The 18,577-nt window shown below is 49.2% G+C and overlaps 2 protein-coding genes across 2 annotated transcripts; one reads left to right on the forward strand and one right to left on the reverse strand.

Annotated features, from left to right (window-relative positions):
* Positions 1-3: 3 nt before the first annotated feature.
* Positions 4-5,585, forward strand: fam162a (family with sequence similarity 162 member A). The gene is made up of 5 exons (XM_088638648.1): positions 4-178; positions 1,222-1,341; positions 2,277-2,385; positions 3,211-3,319; positions 3,951-5,585. Exons 1-5 carry the CDS (start codon positions 127-129, stop codon positions 4,071-4,073), a joined length of 513 nt encoding a protein of 170 aa, XP_088494774.1. The 5' UTR covers positions 4-126; the 3' UTR covers positions 4,074-5,585.
* kpna1 (karyopherin alpha 1 (importin alpha 5)) lies at positions 5,257-18,574 on the reverse strand. The gene is made up of 14 exons (XM_088638640.1): positions 18,383-18,574; positions 16,446-16,579; positions 15,758-15,868; positions 15,140-15,239; positions 14,753-14,847; positions 14,276-14,407; positions 13,533-13,621; positions 13,312-13,411; positions 12,272-12,435; positions 11,714-11,792; positions 10,856-10,981; positions 10,532-10,659; positions 10,006-10,184; positions 5,257-9,137 (listed from the first exon to the last, which is right to left on the reverse strand). The coding sequence occupies exons 2-14, from the start codon at positions 16,569-16,571 to the stop codon at positions 8,950-8,952; spliced, it is 1,617 nt and encodes a 538-aa protein (XP_088494766.1). The 5' UTR covers positions 16,572-16,579; positions 18,383-18,574; the 3' UTR covers positions 5,257-8,949.
* Positions 18,575-18,577: the final 3 nt, after the last annotated feature.

An 18,577-nucleotide genomic window follows, 5' to 3' on the forward strand; every position in this document is an offset into this window, starting at 1 on the left:
CGGCGGGGTCCTCCCAGCAGACATTCAAGAGGCGTCACGACTTGACTTTCTGGTTAGCTGTTCACACCAAAATCAATGGGAATCGTCTTTCACTGCAGCTTGTAACACGATAGACAGCTTTCAGCGATGATCCTCAGCTCCATCAACAAGACTCGTGTCGCCCTTGGCGCCCTCTTCGGTAAGTCAATGGCGATATGTAACAGTTCTGGTGTGAATTGTTTTATTTTGGCTTCACGCCGGGTAGCTGGTTTCATAAGTAACCGGGAGAGCCGTGAGCCGTGTTTCTCGTGTTTTTAGTTTGGCTTCGTAATATTTGGACAAGTCGCAGCAACATCCCTACGTATCTGCGCAGGTCCTGTTTCGAGAAGGACTTAGGGACTCGCATTTTGTTGTAACTCTTAGCAGATTACATTCGGACCCTTAAGTTTTTTAAACACTGGAGGTGAGTACAAACACAGTTTCCTTTTTGGTAAAGACATGAACACAACATCGGAAACGGAACACCATGTTGCAACTTCCAAATTTCCCCGAAGTGTTTTGTTCCGTAAACTACGGTAAGTCGGCACGCAATGTCCGTAAGTGTCACACGTGTGTTACACACAACTGTAACATACGTACAACTTGCTTATTTGTCATTCCGGGCATTAATATAGGCGCTTGTACTCACAAATAGTCAGAAGCGATGTCGGAGTGTGAAGTGACTGAGAGGTCTGCTTCCTGTCAAAACTAGACTGCAGAAAAGACGAGGATCTGGTTGCTAGGTTTTTTTTAAAACTCTTTAGCTAGAATTCCAGCAACAAGTTCAGAAAAGTGCTTCACACCGTCTAAATAAATAATACTTATACCGTATTATAAATAATACTGATACCTTGAATTCGTTATTCTTGGTACATTTCCTTTGATGTAACCCGCAGGTACTGTCATTTCCCGGATGTGTTGCGAACTTGCAATTCATCGTGAATCAGCCTGTAGGTGAAAGTAGCTACCTAATTCAAAGCCGCCATACGGCCCGGAGCTTTGTATACACGAGTTCCTGGTAGAACACCTTGTACCGGTGTCCCGTGTCCACTGCCGGAGGGGTTTCATTGTCATGTCACGTTAGAAGTTGTGGCTGATTTTTGCCGAGTCAGTCTGATTCGTTAAACAGATGAGCGAGAGGAAGGTGTAGCTGCTCACTTACTGTCGCTGCATGTAACACAAGTCACAATTTCTCCCTGGCAGGGCATGTGAGACGTGCTGGACCAGGAGCCCAGAGTGCCAGGAGGCAGCTGTGCAGCAAACCGCAGCAGAGCCACTCCGAACCCACAGCCCAGTCTGCACTCCCAAACTCCGGAGAGGCAGGTTGGTCCTGACCTGGCAAATACACAGCTCGCTTTTCCGAACACGGTTCTGGCTTCTGACTTGACCAAGAGGGGAACTGTGATTTAATTTCAGCTTCCTGGTTAAGATCCAGTGAGCTTCAGAAGGGAATTCAAAGCTAATCCAATTTGTAGCAATCAGTGTAATCATATTTCAGCACACCCTGCACGTGCTGTACGGGGTTGGAAATCACAGCAGGATTTTGCGGGGGAATAGTGATATTAAAAAAAAAAAACAACGTATTTCGGTTTGCAGAACCTTTCGTACACCTCAAGATTCGACTTACAGATCTTTTGTCTGTCATAAAGAGTCTTGAAATCCTCTAAGTCTTTGTGATAGTCTTAAGATAAGATCACTTTATTAGCCATATACAATTTCTTTCAGAGTGCAGGGTCAGCCATTTATATGGTGCCCCTGGAGCAGTTGGGGTTAGGGGCTGTGCTCAGGGGCCCAACGGATAAGGATTCCTCTGCTGGCGCGGGATACGAACCAGCAACCTTCCAGCCACAGGCGCAGATCCTGAGCCACAGACCCACCAGTCTGCCCCGTCTTCAGCACAAGTTTCATACTTTGCAATGGTGTCACTGCCCATACCTACAGTGTTAGGCCTTGAGATCTGTTGGCACTATCTGGTGGGTGGACAGAGAACAAGTGACACTGTAGCATGGCAGAATAATCCCGTCATAGATCCTACACAACGCCATTGATGTGCACTGTATACCCACTTTTTCCTTTGTCTCTGTAATCATTTCCAATTCTGTATAGGTAGTTTTTATTCCATGCTGAAGCTGCTGCACTGTGATTTAACTGCTGAAAATAACCCACTGTATACGTCATTCTCTAAAGTCACCTGATAGCACAGTTGGCCTCTTTTCAATCTGGCTAACACTTGCTTGTTGGTTTGTCCTGTGATGCAGTCCAGCCAGGCTTCAAAATACCTGGATACAAGCTGTCGGATTTCGATAAGAAAATCCTGCTTTGGGCCGGTCGCTTCAAGACCAAGGAGCAGATACCAGAGATTGTGTCGTAAGTGTGAGGCTTTGCCCTCCTTTCCACTGCTTGTTTATTTTAAGCAGAGGCAGCGTTACTCTGATCTCCAGTAGCAATAAAGTGGATGGGTGCAGTTTTCATTGTAGCTAAATTGTCTTCTATGAGCTCTGGGCTATGTGATTGGCTTGGAAACATTATTGGCTTATAAACAGAGGGCACAAAAGGTTAGAGCTTTTCCAGGAATGTGTTATCCTTTCCTCTTGAGTGAGGTAATTGCCAAATTCCAGTAAGTATATTTACCCTGGACTACACTGCTGTTTTTTGTAGGGTCCTGTGTTAACATGAAACCTAACCAGAGCCCTTACAGGGGCCTGAGTCTTGCGTTTTCTGCTGCTGAAATAGTTAGTACCGTTCATGATAAGCCAGTGCAAATCAGGAGGTGGTGCCAAACGTGGTTCCTTTGTCGCCTTTCTCCCCTCTTGTTTTGCAGGATACAATTTTTTATTTCTCTGCCTGTGAGAAAGGGGTTGGGGGTTCTGTTAATTCCTAAAAGCAAAGCAGTCATGTGAAAAGTTCTCTTTGTTTGTGCTGAAGGTAAAAGGTCTTTGTCCTGCGTTACTGGGTGCAGTGAGTTTTCATTCCACTCTTGCTATTTTCTTTGGCTTTCTCATCCAGCACGGGCAGGCTTGTCTGCTCCATTACAGTGCTGCATTCCCAAATTTGCGTGGAAGAGACGAGGTTCTCCAGCCCTTTCCTGGAGCTCCCCTCCACACGTATAATCGGTGCTCAGTTTGCTCAGATGCTTGTCTTCAGGAACAATGCGAAGAATTGATGTGGGAATTATTGTCTGTGTCCCCTAAGGTTTGAGATGATTGATGGTGCAAGGAACAGGGTTCGTGTGAAGGCGTGCTACGCCATGATTGTCCTCACAGTCGTGGGCTGTCTGGGAATGGTCATCCTGGGCAAGCAGGTAGGGTTTCAAATTCTGTTTGGGGAAACTCGAGCTGTTGGGTTCAAAGCTTCCGGCTGTAACAAACGTACTAAACATGCTGAACAAAACCAGTAACTCAAAAATAATTCTTCAGGGAGGAATTTAATCTGTTTTTATTTTAAATTATGAGGAGAACTCTGCAGACTTTTAAAAGGGAAAAAAGTGCCATTTGACTGTGATCCTGTAAATCCTACATTTTAAACAGAAATGAAAGCAGGACTATTGAACATTTCAGCTGAGATCTCTCCTATGTTTCTCACAAGGGAAGTATTCATAGCTCTAGGAGAAAAAGAGGAATGATTGCATACCTGCAGACACCCTCAATATGCAGTTGAGAAATAAGGTAATGTTGAAAAGGTCTGAAAGAATTAATTGGGCTTAACTAGTTGAAACAGGGCTTTACTGGACAGTGAACAGGTGTGACGTATGGTCTGGTGGCTGTGAATTGTGGTGTCATCTTACCATTTTCTGTTCAGTAAAACAAAGGGAAACAAAAACAGTCACATCTGTGTGCGTGCAAGGACTGCAGTCCTCTGCTCTGGCCTGTTCAGGAAAGGTCTGCAGGTGTCTGTGGGCGTTCGGTCAGTCACGCGCGGCTCTGCCTCTCCAGGCGGTTGGGCGTCACGAGTCCCTGACGAGCTTGAATATGGAGAAGAAGGCCCGCTGGAGACAGGAGGCGCAGAGGGAGACCGAGGCCGCCGCCGTCGTCGTCGCTGGAGAGAAGACGCAGTAGAGGAGTCCCCTACTGCAGCTGTGCGCCCCTCTGCTGGGAGAGCCGACCCTCCCCACGCGCTCTGTGTTCCACCTCTGCCCGTCTTGTCCTAGTCTTTTAGAACGTCTCCTCGGGCAAAGAACAAATCAGTAGGACTCTTTTATTTAGGACCTGTGGGGGTTGGACTCGCCACATATTAACCAAGAAATTTAACAGGTACAAAAAATGCAGAGGCACGACTTGTACCTGTGATAACTAGCGCAGCCTTCACGGTATCAGGTTTTTGAAGAGCTGTGGCTGTTTTCTAGAAAATATCAATGGGCTGAAATGGAATTCATTTCAGTTCATCTGTTTTGGAATTCCACCGAAGTGCTTTTATGAAAACTAGTTTTAGAAAGTATGATGCATATCCTGTGGAAGAAGCAGTTTGAGGACAGTTGGGAGTCATTTTTCGGGGGGTGGTAACGGGCTGAGGATTCGAGTGCATGAGGAACTATAATTTAGCTGCGGGCTGGACAGGAAGGGGGCAGCCTTCCTGTCCAGCCCAGGTCCAGAAGACACCTGTTCTCCGGGCCCCTCCCACACACACACACACCGCACAAGTCAGCTCAAGACGCGTCACAAACGGGAGGAGCCCATTCAGCCTATCTTACACGTTTGACAGTTAATGGTTAATTGATCCCAGGACCTCATCTAGTCTTTCTTGAGAGAAGCGCACGGCAGGGTAACGTCTTCCCCACTCACAGCTATTCGGGTGAGGAAGTGTCCAGTGTTATTCGGTTTTAAATGCACTTGCACGTAGCCTTCACTTAAAAAAGTACAAAAGTAATGTACAGTCAGATCTGCACTGTTGGTCTAAATCCTTCTTGTAATGTTCTTATATGAAATATTCACCCCCCCCCCCCCCCGTATCCAAAAATATTTAAAAGTATGAGTGCTTTAGTTTCACAAGTATATTTCTATTTCTTTTGCTCTAGGGCAGAATCAGGACTAGGTAAATGTAATATATAGAAGTGAAGTTTTTTATATCGCCAGACTATTGATAAGTATTTCTCACTTGACATTAGAGCTCTCTCAGTGGTCAAGATACAGAAGCACTACTGAAGTGGCAGGTAAAGTGTTCACAAAGACCTGTCAGTTAAAAACAGGATCATTCGGAAACGGCACATGCACACAGGTAAACAGGACACCAAGAACGCGACGGTTTTCATGAAAGCAGCATTTATGCAAATGACATAGATCACATTTACACATTTCTCAATATAACAAAGTATTGAACATCAGATATTGGTCAATCTCTCTGGAAGAATCCAACAGAAAATTAAATTAACTTGGTAAACAAATTCATAGCTTATTATTAGCCATTAAAACTATTTCAGGTCTGAGCCAGCTATGGTTTCTCTTAGTTTTTGTAATGCAATGCGGCACCTTCAGTCCAGACAGATAAAGCAAAGAAAACGGTTTTACGAGAAACGCATATCTGGCCTCATTTTCTGTCAAATATTTTTCCAATAAAACGTTTCTGACAAGTAATGTTCTTTCTGCTTCGCATCCTTTGTGGTTTGTGGGCTTCCCTTTGACGTCTTTAAACAAAAACTATTACAAAAATACTGGAAAGGAGAAGCCTTTGATGTTTTTTTTTTCCCTTATAAAATTAATAAAGACTTTAAAATGTTTCTAATGACTTTACAAATATACTTTTGTGCACGTGTACACTGTTTTAGATACAAACAAATCCCTTTTCCAAATAAACTATTGCAGGTGAAAAGGTATGAGATACCGTAACGTATCTCGTTATCATAAAGTACCCATAGGAAGGGCTGTGCCCCACTGAAGCACGATTTCTGTGGTCTTGTGCAGTCAAAATCTTTGTTCTACTGCAAAAGTGAGGATGTGGGATGATTCGCACAAACTGTACCACATTCTGAAATATCAAACAGTCAAGACTGAAAACAAGACCCTACGCAGCATGGCAGAATCATCGGCCCATCGATTCTTTCAAAACGCGTTTCTCAGGAGCAGCCTGGTTTCGGGAGCTGTTCCAGTGGAGGTCCGCGCTAGATTGTCCGATTTCATTTTAGTCTGGGTGCGAAGTAGCGCTGCCAGCAGACCCCAGACCAACCAGACACTTTGAGGCAGGACTGGCCTCTCGCTGAAACCACTTAAGCAGAATTACATGCATGGTTTATTTGCTTTTCGACCACAGACTCCGCAGATCAGATGGTCAGAACAGCCCATCCTCAGTGCTGACTTACTGCAAACCTTCTGTGCAAATCGGGACTATTTATCAATCTAAAGAGGGCAAAATAAGAGCAATGAAATTAAAGTGTGAATACAAAATATTCAAAAGGCCATATTTCTTTTGTATAATTATGTTTTTATTTTAAAAGTGTCAAGTAATGATTAAGAAAACATTTTCCATTGAGCGCGTTTTAATTTTGAAGCCTAAGAGGTCTGGTTGACCTGGGTCCAGTCAGCTTTTCTGACTTGAAAACATTGCTCTAAGTTTTCCTCCTGGTTTTCAAAGAGTGTGTAGTTGTGTGGATAATAATTTGCAACACATAAAACACTGATAGTGGCCTTTAACCAAAAAAAAAACATTCCTTGAGTTCTTATGAGCATGGTGCAGTGTTAAAAAAAATAAAACCATAGCTGTGGGCTTCATACGAGAGAAGCACAGTGGCACAAGTTACAAGGCTTCAGCATCACATGCTGAGGAGTCCCAAGGCAAGTACATTTACTGTATATTGTACTATTAATCTTTCTCCTTTATCAAATTAATATAAAACAGGTAGAGTACAACTATTTGCACAGACTGCCAAGATTGCATATTATATTGAAAGGAATATACATATACATGTGTACATAGTCTTGAGCCAGAAAAAAAAGTGCACTATATAGTAAAACATTTTTCAGATTCGTCAAGTGGTCTTTTTCACGTTTCATTCCAAAATAAACCTTGCCAAACTGAATATGTATATGACCTTTTGTAGCAAATGGCCTCTACCAATAGAACCGGTGAAGAATCAATGCTGATGGCATTACACAATGACTGGATTTAGTCAATTAACCCTGTGGTGCCTACTCATCTGAAATGCTACATGAAGCATACTAGCGTCTTCTGCAGCCAGGACTATTACCATGAAGATCCATACTGCTGAAAACGACAAGCTCTTGCAGCTCACCCTTCGAGTAATCATCGCCGAGTGGCAATTACTAGAGGACGTCATCTGGCATTCTGGCAGCCCCTAAGACACTGTAGCAGGGAATGAGACAGCCTTTATGTGCAAAATGTAAAACAGGTCTGCGCCATATTCCAGCTCTTCTAATTCACAGATCTGACCATTCATTCGATTCGGAACTGTTTTTTTTTCCCCCCCAAATCAAGAGGCAGCCGAAAGCTGTAAAATCATGTGGATCAAGTATAATGTTGTAAGGTGCGGTGTGTGTTTCACCATCTCTTTAAAAGATGCCGATGGGAAATTAAAAAAAACAAGAAACCTAAAAGAAATTGCTGATGGCTCCCCCCCCCCAGTCAGGTTATTTTCTTCTTGTACCTCCACTGTGGTACTCCAAGCTTCATTGAAACGCGAGGCAGAAAGAAAGAAAAGCGTCGCTATGTCTCTCGATTTCGCTGGAAGGGGAAGCGGCGGCTCCACCTGGCCCGGAGGCTTTCCAGGATCCAGGACTGGTTCGGCTCGGGTGCTCAGGTGGCACGGGCCCCCTGAGCACGTGTCCCAGCATTCAGCGCGGGCCGGCACACGCGCGGGGGGGCTGCAGTCGGACCAACGCACCCTGCGAGTCCTCTCGTTCAACGATATCAAACAAGGAGCCGGATCGCCCAAAGGGATTGAGCTGGATTTTTGGCAAAATGGTGGAGACAATTGAGACTGTCAAGTGTTTCCCAGTGGAGGAGTTTGGAAACTGTCAACCCCAAAAAACAAAGCTACTATTGCAATGCAAAAAAAAAAAGTTAGGATGGGAACTGCTATCCAAATACATAGCCCGCACGAGGCCACTGTAATAATTTCTCTGAGCCGTGCAAAGTTAACAATGAAGGTCTCTGTGGTCAGTCTTTCAGTTTAGTGTGCTGTATTCCAAGACCAGATGAGAGCAGTTCGTGTGTGATTGTTTATGAGGCACATTCCACAGAAAGGAGGAAAGAAACGTTATTTTCTGTCAGGGTTTTCCACACTCAGTCCATATCTTTGAAAGCCGTGGTAGGAATACCAGTAACCTTCATTTAAAGTCCTCCAGGGACACGTGGGAGTTGTACAGGAGCAGCTCCGTGTTCAGGTATGTCAGCTGTACCTGGTGTCACTGTTGCTACAGTGAAGTCAGTGGCCATTGTCAGTCTTGAATTTAAAAGCAAGGTCCTTGGACAGCGTCCCGCTTCCACAGAGCAATTGAGTCCAGTGTTTAGTTCAAGTGATTTTAGGAAAAACTTGCGACTGGGCAAACCCAGCTTTTGAAGACAAACCTCGCCTCCAGCCTCTGTGGCGCCGAACCTCACCTGAGCCAAGAAGGCAAAAACGCAGGGCTGCGTGATCCTTCACGCTGTAGGTTCCACAGATCGGTCAGGGCATTTCACAGTCTGCGAGTCGACAGCATTCAGTGCACGTGCTGCAGCAGAAGCTAAGGTCTTTTTCAGGCAATTTTTTGTTTTACCTGGTGCATTGAAACGAAACATAATCCTTAAGACTGGATGAAGAGGACTGCATGGGATGACCCAACTGGCAACATTTGTTCCTATTATTGATGGTCTTCATTACAATTCTCAAATAATTCATCCTGAAGGAAGAAAACACCTCTTTCGGCGCGGCCTCTCCCGCCAAGGGCTGCTTGGAGCTAGAAGGAAGAGAGGAGAAGAGAGAAGAGGAGAGGGGCAGGGGGAGGATTATAGCTGAAAACCCTCCATGGGCGCCTCGCACTGCTGGAAGATGTACTGCTGCTGCTGCAGATCCACGTTGGGGGCTATACTGGGGTCCTCATCCTCCGGACTGAAGTAGTGCTCGATCAGGTCAAAGGCCTTCTGGTAGATCTCCTGGTTCTCATGGCCCTGCAGGAACTCAATCTTGTCCAGGCCTGAAACAGCCATGCAGAGAGAGACAGACGTTGGGAAAAAAAAAACCTGCGTCCGTAACATATTATATCGCTGCCTTAGAGCCACAGACCTCACAACCGCACACGGGGGAGAAAGAGGAAGCGCTGGCAGACTCTCCTGAACTGCACGCCCGTATGCACCCAGGAGGCCAAGAGATTCCTGGTCAACTAATCCCATCCAACCCTTAGGGTATCCCGGTCACTGCTGGCTAGTGACAGGACTATAACAAAGGCCCCATATTTCTTAAAGCCTGCAGGATTAAGATACTAGAAAAAGAATAAGTCAAAAGTAGTAGAGAAAAAATAGAAGAGGAGGAGACAACCACAGCAGCAGCACCATGGCGACCCCTTGCCCTGAGAGGGGCGTGGCTTGTGCAGCAGCACCATGGCGACCCCTTGCCCTGAGAGGGGCGTGGCTTGTGCAGCAGCAGCATGGCGACGCCTTGCCCTGAGGGGGGCGTGGCTTGTGCAGTAGCACCATGGCGACCCCTTGCCCTGAGAGGGGCGTGGCTTGTGCAGTAGCACCATGGCGACCCCTTGCCCTGAGAGGGGCGTGGCTTGTGCAGCAGCACCAATGGCAACCCCTTGCCCTGTGGGGGGCGTGGCTTGTGCAGCAGCACCAATGGCGACCCTTTGCCCTGTGGGGGGCGTGGCTTGTGCAGCAGCACCAATGGCGACCCCTTGCCCTGTGGGGGGCGTGGCTTGTGCAGCAGCACCAATGGCGACCCCTTTCCCTGTGGGGGGCGTGGCTTGTGCAGCAGCACCAATGGCGACCCCTTGCCCTGTGGGGGGCGTGGCTTGTGCAGCAGCACCAATGGCGACCCCTTGCCCTGTGGGGGGTATGACTCACCGTATGCCTCCTCGATCAGAGCGCAATAGGGGTTGACCCCAGAGCCGTTCCTCTTGGCCTCCTGCTCGCCCAGCCGCAGGATGTTTTCCAGCCCGTTCAGGGCCACCTGCACAATCTTCGAGTCCATCAGAGTCAGCAGGTCACAGAGCGGCTTGATACACCCCATCTCCACCAGGTACCTGCACAAACAGCAAGTCAAGCAGAGCCATCAGCCTGCCTGCATTCCACATTGCAACTTAGGATTTCATACCTATAAGATGCATAAAACATTTTAATAATGTTATTTTCCAACTCCATCTTCCAGCTGCAGCGACTACGGCAACAGTTCTTGCTGCAAAAGGACGCTTCAGCCTTGCCCCCTAGTCCAAACTCTCCAGGAGCCCCTTCTAGTCTGTTCTGAACTCCTGCAGAGGTCCCCAGGTTTCCGACACATGTGCAGATGATTGCAGACAGCAGCAGGGCCCCAGCTTCACTCAGAAAGGTTTATACCCAGAGAGGTCCAGCAAGGCAGCTGTGCTGCACTGACCTCATCTGTTCCGCAGAGCCCCCAGATGTGGCGTTGGTAATCGCCCATGCTGCTTCCTTTCTCGTTCTGAATTCGGCCACTTGCAGGATGTTGATCAGGGCGGGCAGTATGTTGGCATCGATGACCATCTGTGACATAAGTGTAAAAAAAACAACAACTTTCAAACAGTCAATCAAAGCCCTCACAATCTTCCCTAGTTACACAGTGAGCTGGGAAATAAAAATCCAATCAATAATATCCCTGTGATACTAGAGAGGGGATTGTGAAAGTCTGTATGTCACAGAATGAATCGTCTGAGGATGCCAATTATTTAAGTCTCCAAACCTGAATCTGTGCCCGGTTTCCTGCTGTGATGTTGGATATTGTCCAGCAGGCCTCCTTCTTGATGGACTCCTTGGGGCTGCTCAGCAAATGCAACAAGCTCTGCAGGGCTGAGCAGTTCAGAATCACCTAGAGATAAAACAGCAGCACCAACGGCAAAACTGAATTAGCTGGGGCAAACGCATACAACTGCACCCTGCACTGCACAATCAAAGCAGGCTGAAGCTAGTAAGTGCATTATTGGCAGAGCAGTGTCACTAATTAAGTTAGAGTTCCCTACTGGCTGAATTAAAACGATTACCAACTATGCTCTTTCATTTTCTATTCTTCCAAGAGCGTGGTAGATTTTAGAGTTCTATATACCCCAGAGCCTATCCAAATCTCTGTTTCAGGCCACTTTGCTAATTGGCAAGTCTCCTTCAAATTGAATGGGAAATGAAGGTTCTGGCCCTGACAGAATTACAGTATATCGCAGCCCCAAAGAACAGAGTCAACCCTTTAAAACTGATTTCAAGCACCTTCAAAATCAAAACATTAAAGAAGCATTTCAAGCATTATTTAAAAAGAAACATCTGAATGAAAGAACCAAGACTTGGATTTCATCCCAGAAAGCTCTTCCAGTGTTAGGCAAACAGTAAAAAATAAAGACTAAAAATAAATAAGTAAAAAAAGAAGACTGGTCCTACATGTCATGTAGCGATCAGTTTGCTTTCCACAACCCAGCCTTCAGAGGCTCACGCAGGTCAACTGCTGGTTTCAAATGACTGTTGTCCCAGTGACTAAAACAGGCGGTAGGACTGGGCTTCCAGTCCAGGGGGCAGAGACCTTTGCTACTTGCTAGTAAACAGGAGTGGCGCGCACCTGTGTCTGCACATCGTCTCCGGTCACGATGTTGCCCACAGCCCGCAGTGCCGGCGACACCACCTTGTAATCGCTGTGCCTGCAGCGACAAGCAGCAATGAAGCGAGAGAAAGAGAAGAGCTTCTTGGAAACCACAGAATAAAGATTCGCCGAAACATTTACGCACACGTACAAGTGGGAACTAGTTCACAACTGCATCATGATACCTTAAATTACTTTATCACGATCTAATCTGGCAGTTTTTTACTTTTAATTCTGGAATCTGTTTAATTCATGAATGCTTTGTCCTTCATCTTATCCCGGAACACAGTATTCTCTTCAAGTGCGACGGGACAGGACAGTGGTGATTATTCTACCACCACTAGCGCGAGTGAATAAACGAGCAGCTGGCTCGAGAGCTTGAGAACGGTCTGTTCATCTCGCCTCGCCAGCAGCAGCCAGCACAGCCCTGTCGGAGCCTTTTCAGACCCCGTTCCAAGCAGTCTTACAATCTCAAATGAGGGATAACTTTTACCCCCCCCCACCCGCCCCCAAAAAGATGCCTCTCCGTCTCCTCACATCAAGAGCTCGACCAGCCTCCTGCAGACGCTGGCGTCGATGACGGCCTGGATTTTGTCGTTGGGCCCGTCGGAGAGGTAGGACAAGGCCCAGCAGGCATCGGCAAGGACGTCGGTGTCGTTGACGAACAGCAGCCAGGACAGCACGCTGAGACAGGGGGACACCTGCGGAGCACACGGCACGCACCTCAGAGACGTCACCGCATCGCCCTTCCGGGGATACGAGCTGCTGATCCGTGTCTCCAGCATGGAAGAGACCACGCTGAAGCAGGACAGCTCCACGCGGTTTGAGTGATGGGCTGTGCATTGCGCTGGCAGCTGAGGAAGAGCTGGCAGCGTGCAGGGATGGCTATATAGATGCAGGGCTCAATATCTGACGAGTGCCCCTGCTTTTCTTCCCTTGGAGTGCTCGATACTGCAGTCGCTTACATTCTCTTTGACAATGTTGGATGCTGACGCACATCCCTGGAACCACGTTAACGACCGGACAAGAAATGCAGACGCTTCAAATCCACCCCTTCTTTCAAGGACAAAGTACATCCCTGTATACCTCACTCTGCATCTTTGGCATATTATTCTGGTGATCCAGCCGTGTAGGAAGAGGCGTTTATAAAATCCTTCTCTACCAACAAGCCCACCAACTTCCAGTACCATGAGCTAATTTCCTATTTTTTCCTTCTTAGTTATTGTTCCACCCCTTCTCTTTAACAAAGCACATTGAGATTCAATGTAATAAAATGTGCTATATAAATTAACAGTACTATAATTATTAATTTAAACACTGTTTCATAGGTCTAGTGACATAATGACACTTGTCAGTCAAACATCTTAAAGGGGAAATCAGAAATAACATGGAGAAAAGAAGCTTTACTGGCAAATAAACCACACTGACTGATAACCCCCTGAAAGGGAGCTGGTATCATTTCTGAGCCCACAATTGGCTGTACTGAGTACTGAGTGATGCAGTGGCACAGCTGGTTCTACTTCCTGTTGCCGGGGGGCGTGGCCATTTCCACGGTGACCCGCGAGGGAGGGGCTTACCTTTGTGAAATCAGGAGGCGGGTTCTTTCCTCGGCAGAGGTTGGAGAGCGCCCACACCGCGTTCCTCATCATCGTCAGCCTGTTCTGCTTGGCCAGCAGCCTGACACACAAAAAGGCCCGTGTCAGCGGCGGTCACGGCTACTGCTCTGTGCGCCTTTTCTTTTTCCGAAAAACTTGGAAATAAAATCGACCGGGAGAGCCCGGAGAGTTTGTGCGCTTACTGGATCAGCGATGGCAGGATGTTGCAGTCCAGCACGTAGTCTCTGCACACGGTGCTGTCCCCCGCGATGTTCCCTAAAGCCCAGACAGCCTGCAACACACAAGCACAGCACAACCCTTGACTCGGGAAAGAGCTCCGAAGTGAGGAAAGGTCTCCCAGAAAGAAGAAAACAAGATAAATCTCCGATCGCAGTTCGCAAAAATCATCAATTCTTGTGGCTCTACAATTTTATTTTTCCTCTGCTGAGAGACCTGCGGAGGAATTTGTACACAAATCATTTAATTTTTAATCAAATAAATATAACCAACAGGCACGCCGGAGAATCTTAACTTTACCCCCCTTCCTTCTATATTAAGTGAAGTCGACACAATATCTTCACGTACAGTAATAGTTAAACGCATTAAAGCTAAACCAGAAATCTCTCTTGTGGTTCTGCCAGACAGAGGGCTGTTACATGTATATTCTTCAAGTTCTGTCTATAAGGCCAGTGCAGCTTTCATCACATGTCCACATCAATATTATATTAACGATAAGAGCCGCTAGCAGCTGCAGCTTGCGAACTGCGGTCCTAGCTAAGGACGCCTCTGGGATTCCGTGGAAGACCATCCCGGCTGCAAGGCCGAGGCTGAAGACCTCCCACAAAGTAAACGGCCGGAATGTGAAACTCTCTCGGGGGAGCAGCGAGCCCGAGCAAAGAGACGGGGATCGGGGGGACTGCCGAAGGGAGGTGGGGCTGGGGCTTACCTGCTCCTGCACGTCCTCGAAGTCGGAGCTGAGCATGTCGATGAAGATGGGCACGGCTCCTGCCTGGATCACCACCCGCGTCTGGTGGGACGTCCCGGAGGCGATGTTCGTCAGCACCCACGCCGCCTCGAACTGGGGACAAGCACACCGCCTGAGTCCACACCCCCACATGTGCCCAACGCCTGCCCCCGCCACACCACGTCGCCAGCACTTCCTGCAGCTCCCGAACTACACGCACTCCCACAGAGCCAGCAGAACAACCGCGATACGGACTTTAAAAATCAAACAAGGCTGTCCTTAATACTCCCTCGCTACTGAAGAGCTGAAATTTGGACTGCAGCTTGCCATCAAGTCTGAAATAAACAGGAAAGTGAGCTACACTAAACACTGTACATTCAATGCAACGCAAGAGCACAGTACACAGTCTGGCGGAGCGCGGAGAGCCATGTCAAAAGCAGGCGCGAGGGATCCAGGTACCTGCAGCGTGCAGTTCTCTCTCCTCTTGAGGAACTCCACGAACTGCTCCACCACCCCCAGCGTGGCGATCACCTCGTCGATTGGGGGGTTAGGCTCTGCACGGAAGAGAGACGGCCATCAATGAGCAACTGCACTAAACTGGATATATCTGCCACCTTCAAAAACGTCACACTTGGGAGTTTGAGAATAATACAACGGAAAAGAGAAACAGTGAATAAAGACGCCGCCCACAGCTGGGCTTTGAAACACTGCTGATGAGACCTCACTCTGTAAAGTCGCTTCGGAGAGGATCCTGGGAGCAACGTCAATGGGCCCGTTAGCCACAGCCAACCATTTTCACAGCAGTTCCCCACCCCAGAGAGCACAGGGAGAAGTCGTCGCAATCACCTTTGGACAACAGCTTCCTGAACCGCTGGGTTCCCATCAGCTGCTGCTCGGGGGCGCTGGAAAATATCATCTGGATCATGTCTTCCGTGATAACACCTTTCTGCAAGGAGAGGGAGGGAAGGGGAGCGTGCTTAAGGCGGAGACAACATTCCCCTGAGCGGAGGAAAACCCCCACAGCCTCTCCGAGCTCCGTCCCGCACAGATACCCGAGTTACTCCATCACTGTTTCAGATGGCACGACTCATGCGGTGGGGGTGCCCAGCTGCAGCAATGGGCTTCTCTTGGTACCTGAAGAAAATCCTTCAGCTTCCTAAAACAGGAAGCAATGCCCCGTTTCGAACTGCCCCCGTGCAGCACAGCGCCACCCGCCTCTCGGGCCTGGGAACGGCGCCCCTCAGGTGTGTGTACAGAGCAGCACAGACACAGCCGCCTGACGACGGACGACAAGCGAGTTCGCCTCACGGGTGCGGGCACACACACTGACACCCCGCGCGGCTCTGCTGTAGGTTCCCCCGTCCGTGCTGCTGTCAGCGAGGGGCAGAAGGAGACAGAGAGCGCGTGCTGCAGCTCTCGAACGCAGGCGACGCCACCGCCGCCGTGCGGCAGCCCCTCACTCACCGACATCATGTCCGTGGTGTTGGCGTGCGACTCCAGGTACCCGCTGTCTGACATCCCATCATCCTCCAGTGTGCCGTCCTCCGCCGTCGCCACGTTCCGCCGCTTGAACAGCTGCAACGCGGGAGAAAGCAGCGTTTCAGTGATGCCCAGCACCAGCACTGACCACACAGCAGCACTGACCACACACACCAGTCCAGCACCAGTTACTGACCACACACCATCACAGCACCAGTTACTGACCATACACACCAGTCCAGCACCAACCACACAGCAGCACTGACCACCCACACCAGCCCAGCACCAGTACTGACCACACACACCAGCCCAACAGCAGCACTGTCCACACACATCAGCCCAGCACCACTACTGACCACATACCAGCACTGACCACACACACCAGTCCAGCACCAAACAGCCACTGATATTCTGCATGCGGTTTTCTACAAGGGGCCATATCCAACCGCAAGAACAGAGTAACAATGCTTGCAGGCTTCTAGTGAACAGCTGCTAATTCAGATTTGTCCCTGAAGAACAGAAGAGGAGGCTCTTTACCCCATCTAGCCCAGTGGGCTAACCTAACTGCAGCAGGTTACAGGCTATAACTGACAGCTGCTGAGAGTAAACTGAAGGCAGCGCTGAGCTGCGCGTTTTTCGGGTGACCCCTCGCAGCCCCCGGTTACAGGCCCACCTGTTCGTCTTTCTTCTGTTTCCGGAGCTGCAGGCCTTCCTCCTCCCTCCTCCTCCTCATCTCCTCGGGGTTCAGGGACTTGTTCTTGTAGCTCTTCAGCCGCACGTTGTCCCTTCCCGAGCTCATCCTGGCGTCTGCACACAGACAGGGGCCCAGAGGTTAGTCCCTGCTTCTCTGGCGGGGCAGCCCAGAGGGAAAGAGAGAGACGCGCAGGGATATCCCATCTTCCCAGCTCCTGCAAGCCCCGCAGAGTGGCCGCTTGTCCTGGCTGGAGCTAACGACTGCAGAGAGGGCAAGGGTCACAGCCGGGGTTCAGGCTGGGATCGTTAGTGCCTTGGACCCATCTAGCCCCTCTGGCGGTAGCTGAAGGACCCGAGGACCTCGTGCAGCTGTTTCTAGGAAGAAACCAGGGTACTGTCTTCAACAGCATGGTCAACAGCTGCTTGTTCCCCACTCCCACCACCCTGCGGTGTAAAGAAGCCCCTCCTGTTCTCGGTGTTAAATGCTCACAGGGGGAAACGCTGCTGGTCCTGCACTCCTGGAGCGCCAGGTTTCAGAAAACAAATGTAAAAAGCCACGTGTTTCCAGTCACAGTGGAAGGCCTCCCCTTCACCGCTGAGCACCAGCAGGCTCACCAGCAAATCGAACCCCCTGGTCTCAGACCTGCCTGGGAGCTGTCAGAGACTCCTCCCGATGTGCCCGAAAAACACAAGCGGACTCTTTGCCAGCAGTCTACCAGCGGGCAGAGTAAACAGCCTTACCCAGTGACCCGCCCTGACAGTGTTTACAGTGGATCTGTTAACGCTTCTGCTTATAACATACCCCAGCACTGATTAGTATTACCGGAGCTAACTGGGACTTTTAATTTTAAGGGGACTTAAGCATTTATGAACGTGCAGGTGGACGGCGGCCTTCAACGCCAAGGGCTCATCTGATTATCACGACGTGTGACGACGGATCTCTGACGTCACGGGGTTCTACCCTGGGTGCGAACGCGCTCGCGAGACCCCCCCCCCCCCCCCGGGGTCTCCCCGCGCTGACGACCTTCTCCTGCCGCTCGCTGTCAGCCGATATCACAGGAGCTCGTATCAGCCGAGAGGTTCGTGTCACCTCCAGTGTTTTGCCACACCTCTGCCACCGGAACACGGCGTCTTCGGCCTGCGCGCTGGGGAGAACGAGCTGCATCACGACACACTGGGAAACCTACACGCACTGGGACGCACAGCCCAGCCCAGCAACTGAAAGATACTGAAGGCTTTGCAACAGATTGGTGGCTTGAGATGAGTTGTTGTTGTTGTTGTTGTTGTTGTTTTCCATGACTGGAACAGAAAGGGACACCCCATATAATGACAGCATGTGTCAGGAGGTTGTTTCTCGGAGAGAGAGAGAAAAACAACCCGGCCAGGTTTGTAGGTCATTTCCTTAAACCCCCCCCAATTGCTACACACTGGGGGACTGCTGCGCTCCGGCCGCCGGAGCAGGCGGTGAGTTCAGAGACCGGCTGAAATGTCACCCCCAACACCTGGTAGCGCTCCAGGGGTACAGCCAGCCACCCCCCGGTACATGACATGCGAGAACAGAAATCCGGCTGGAGCAACAAGCACCGGACTTTCTCCGCTAAATGCGATACGGCCGATTCCGTCGGTGCAGATGTAACACCGGCGAACGAGCCCGGCCAGCGTTGGTCCGGATAAAACGTGCCAGCGGCGTGTCTGAGGTCTTTACTATGACCGGCAAAACGGCGGATGACGGCAGTGCACCGAGGTTTTGTAACTGTACCTGTAACTGTGCAGATCTGATATATTATACAGTCGTGCACCGCGAATGGCCCACTTTCAGAAAACACGGGGCGAGTGTGTCTCGGAGAAACCAAAAGCAAACGCTGACCTTATCCAAACGTGGACTCCACCGTGTCATAACACAATAGTCATACTTACATGGATGTCTCGACGTGTTTTTCGTTTCAAATACTGTGTGATCCGGCTACGGTTCGGAAAGTCCGCACTCCAAATCTACCTTCTCTCCTCTTTACCCCCCCCCCGTCGATGACCTGACTCAGGCGCTTCGGCTTTTTGTGTAAAAAAAAAAAATTTCCTCCCTAAAATTCAACGTCCTGCCAGGCCGCTTCCAGC

Source organism: Lepisosteus platostomus, chromosome 7 (genome assembly GCF_059453375.1).
Source record: "Lepisosteus platostomus isolate fLepPlt1 chromosome 7, fLepPlt1.hap1, whole genome shotgun sequence".
NCBI lineage: Eukaryota > Metazoa > Chordata > Actinopteri > Semionotiformes > Lepisosteidae > Lepisosteus > Lepisosteus platostomus.

Excerpts from the sequence above, each read along its gene's own strand:
- fam162a (XM_088638648.1), top strand. The coding sequence starts at position 127 with ATGATCCTCAGCTCCATCAACAAGACTCGTGTCGCCCTTGGCGCCCTC. Across the intron at positions 179-1,221 it reads CGCCCTTGGCGCCCTCTTCG|GGCATGTGAGACGTGCTGGA; the intron begins GTAAGTCAATGG and ends TCTCCCTGGCAG. Across the intron at positions 2,386-3,210 it reads CAGATACCAGAGATTGTGTC|GTTTGAGATGATTGATGGTG; the intron begins GTAAGTGTGAGG and ends GTGTCCCCTAAG.
- kpna1 (XM_088638640.1), bottom strand. The coding sequence starts at position 16,571 with ATGAGCTCGGGAAGGGACAACGTGCGGCTGAAGAGCTACAAGAACAAG. Across the intron at positions 15,869-16,445 it reads AACAGAAGAAAGACGAACAG|CTGTTCAAGCGGCGGAACGT; the intron begins GTGGGCCTGTAA and ends CCCGCGTTGCAG. Across the intron at positions 15,240-15,757 it reads ACACCACGGACATGATGTCG|AAAGGTGTTATCACGGAAGA; the intron begins GTGAGTGAGGGG and ends CTCTCCTTGCAG.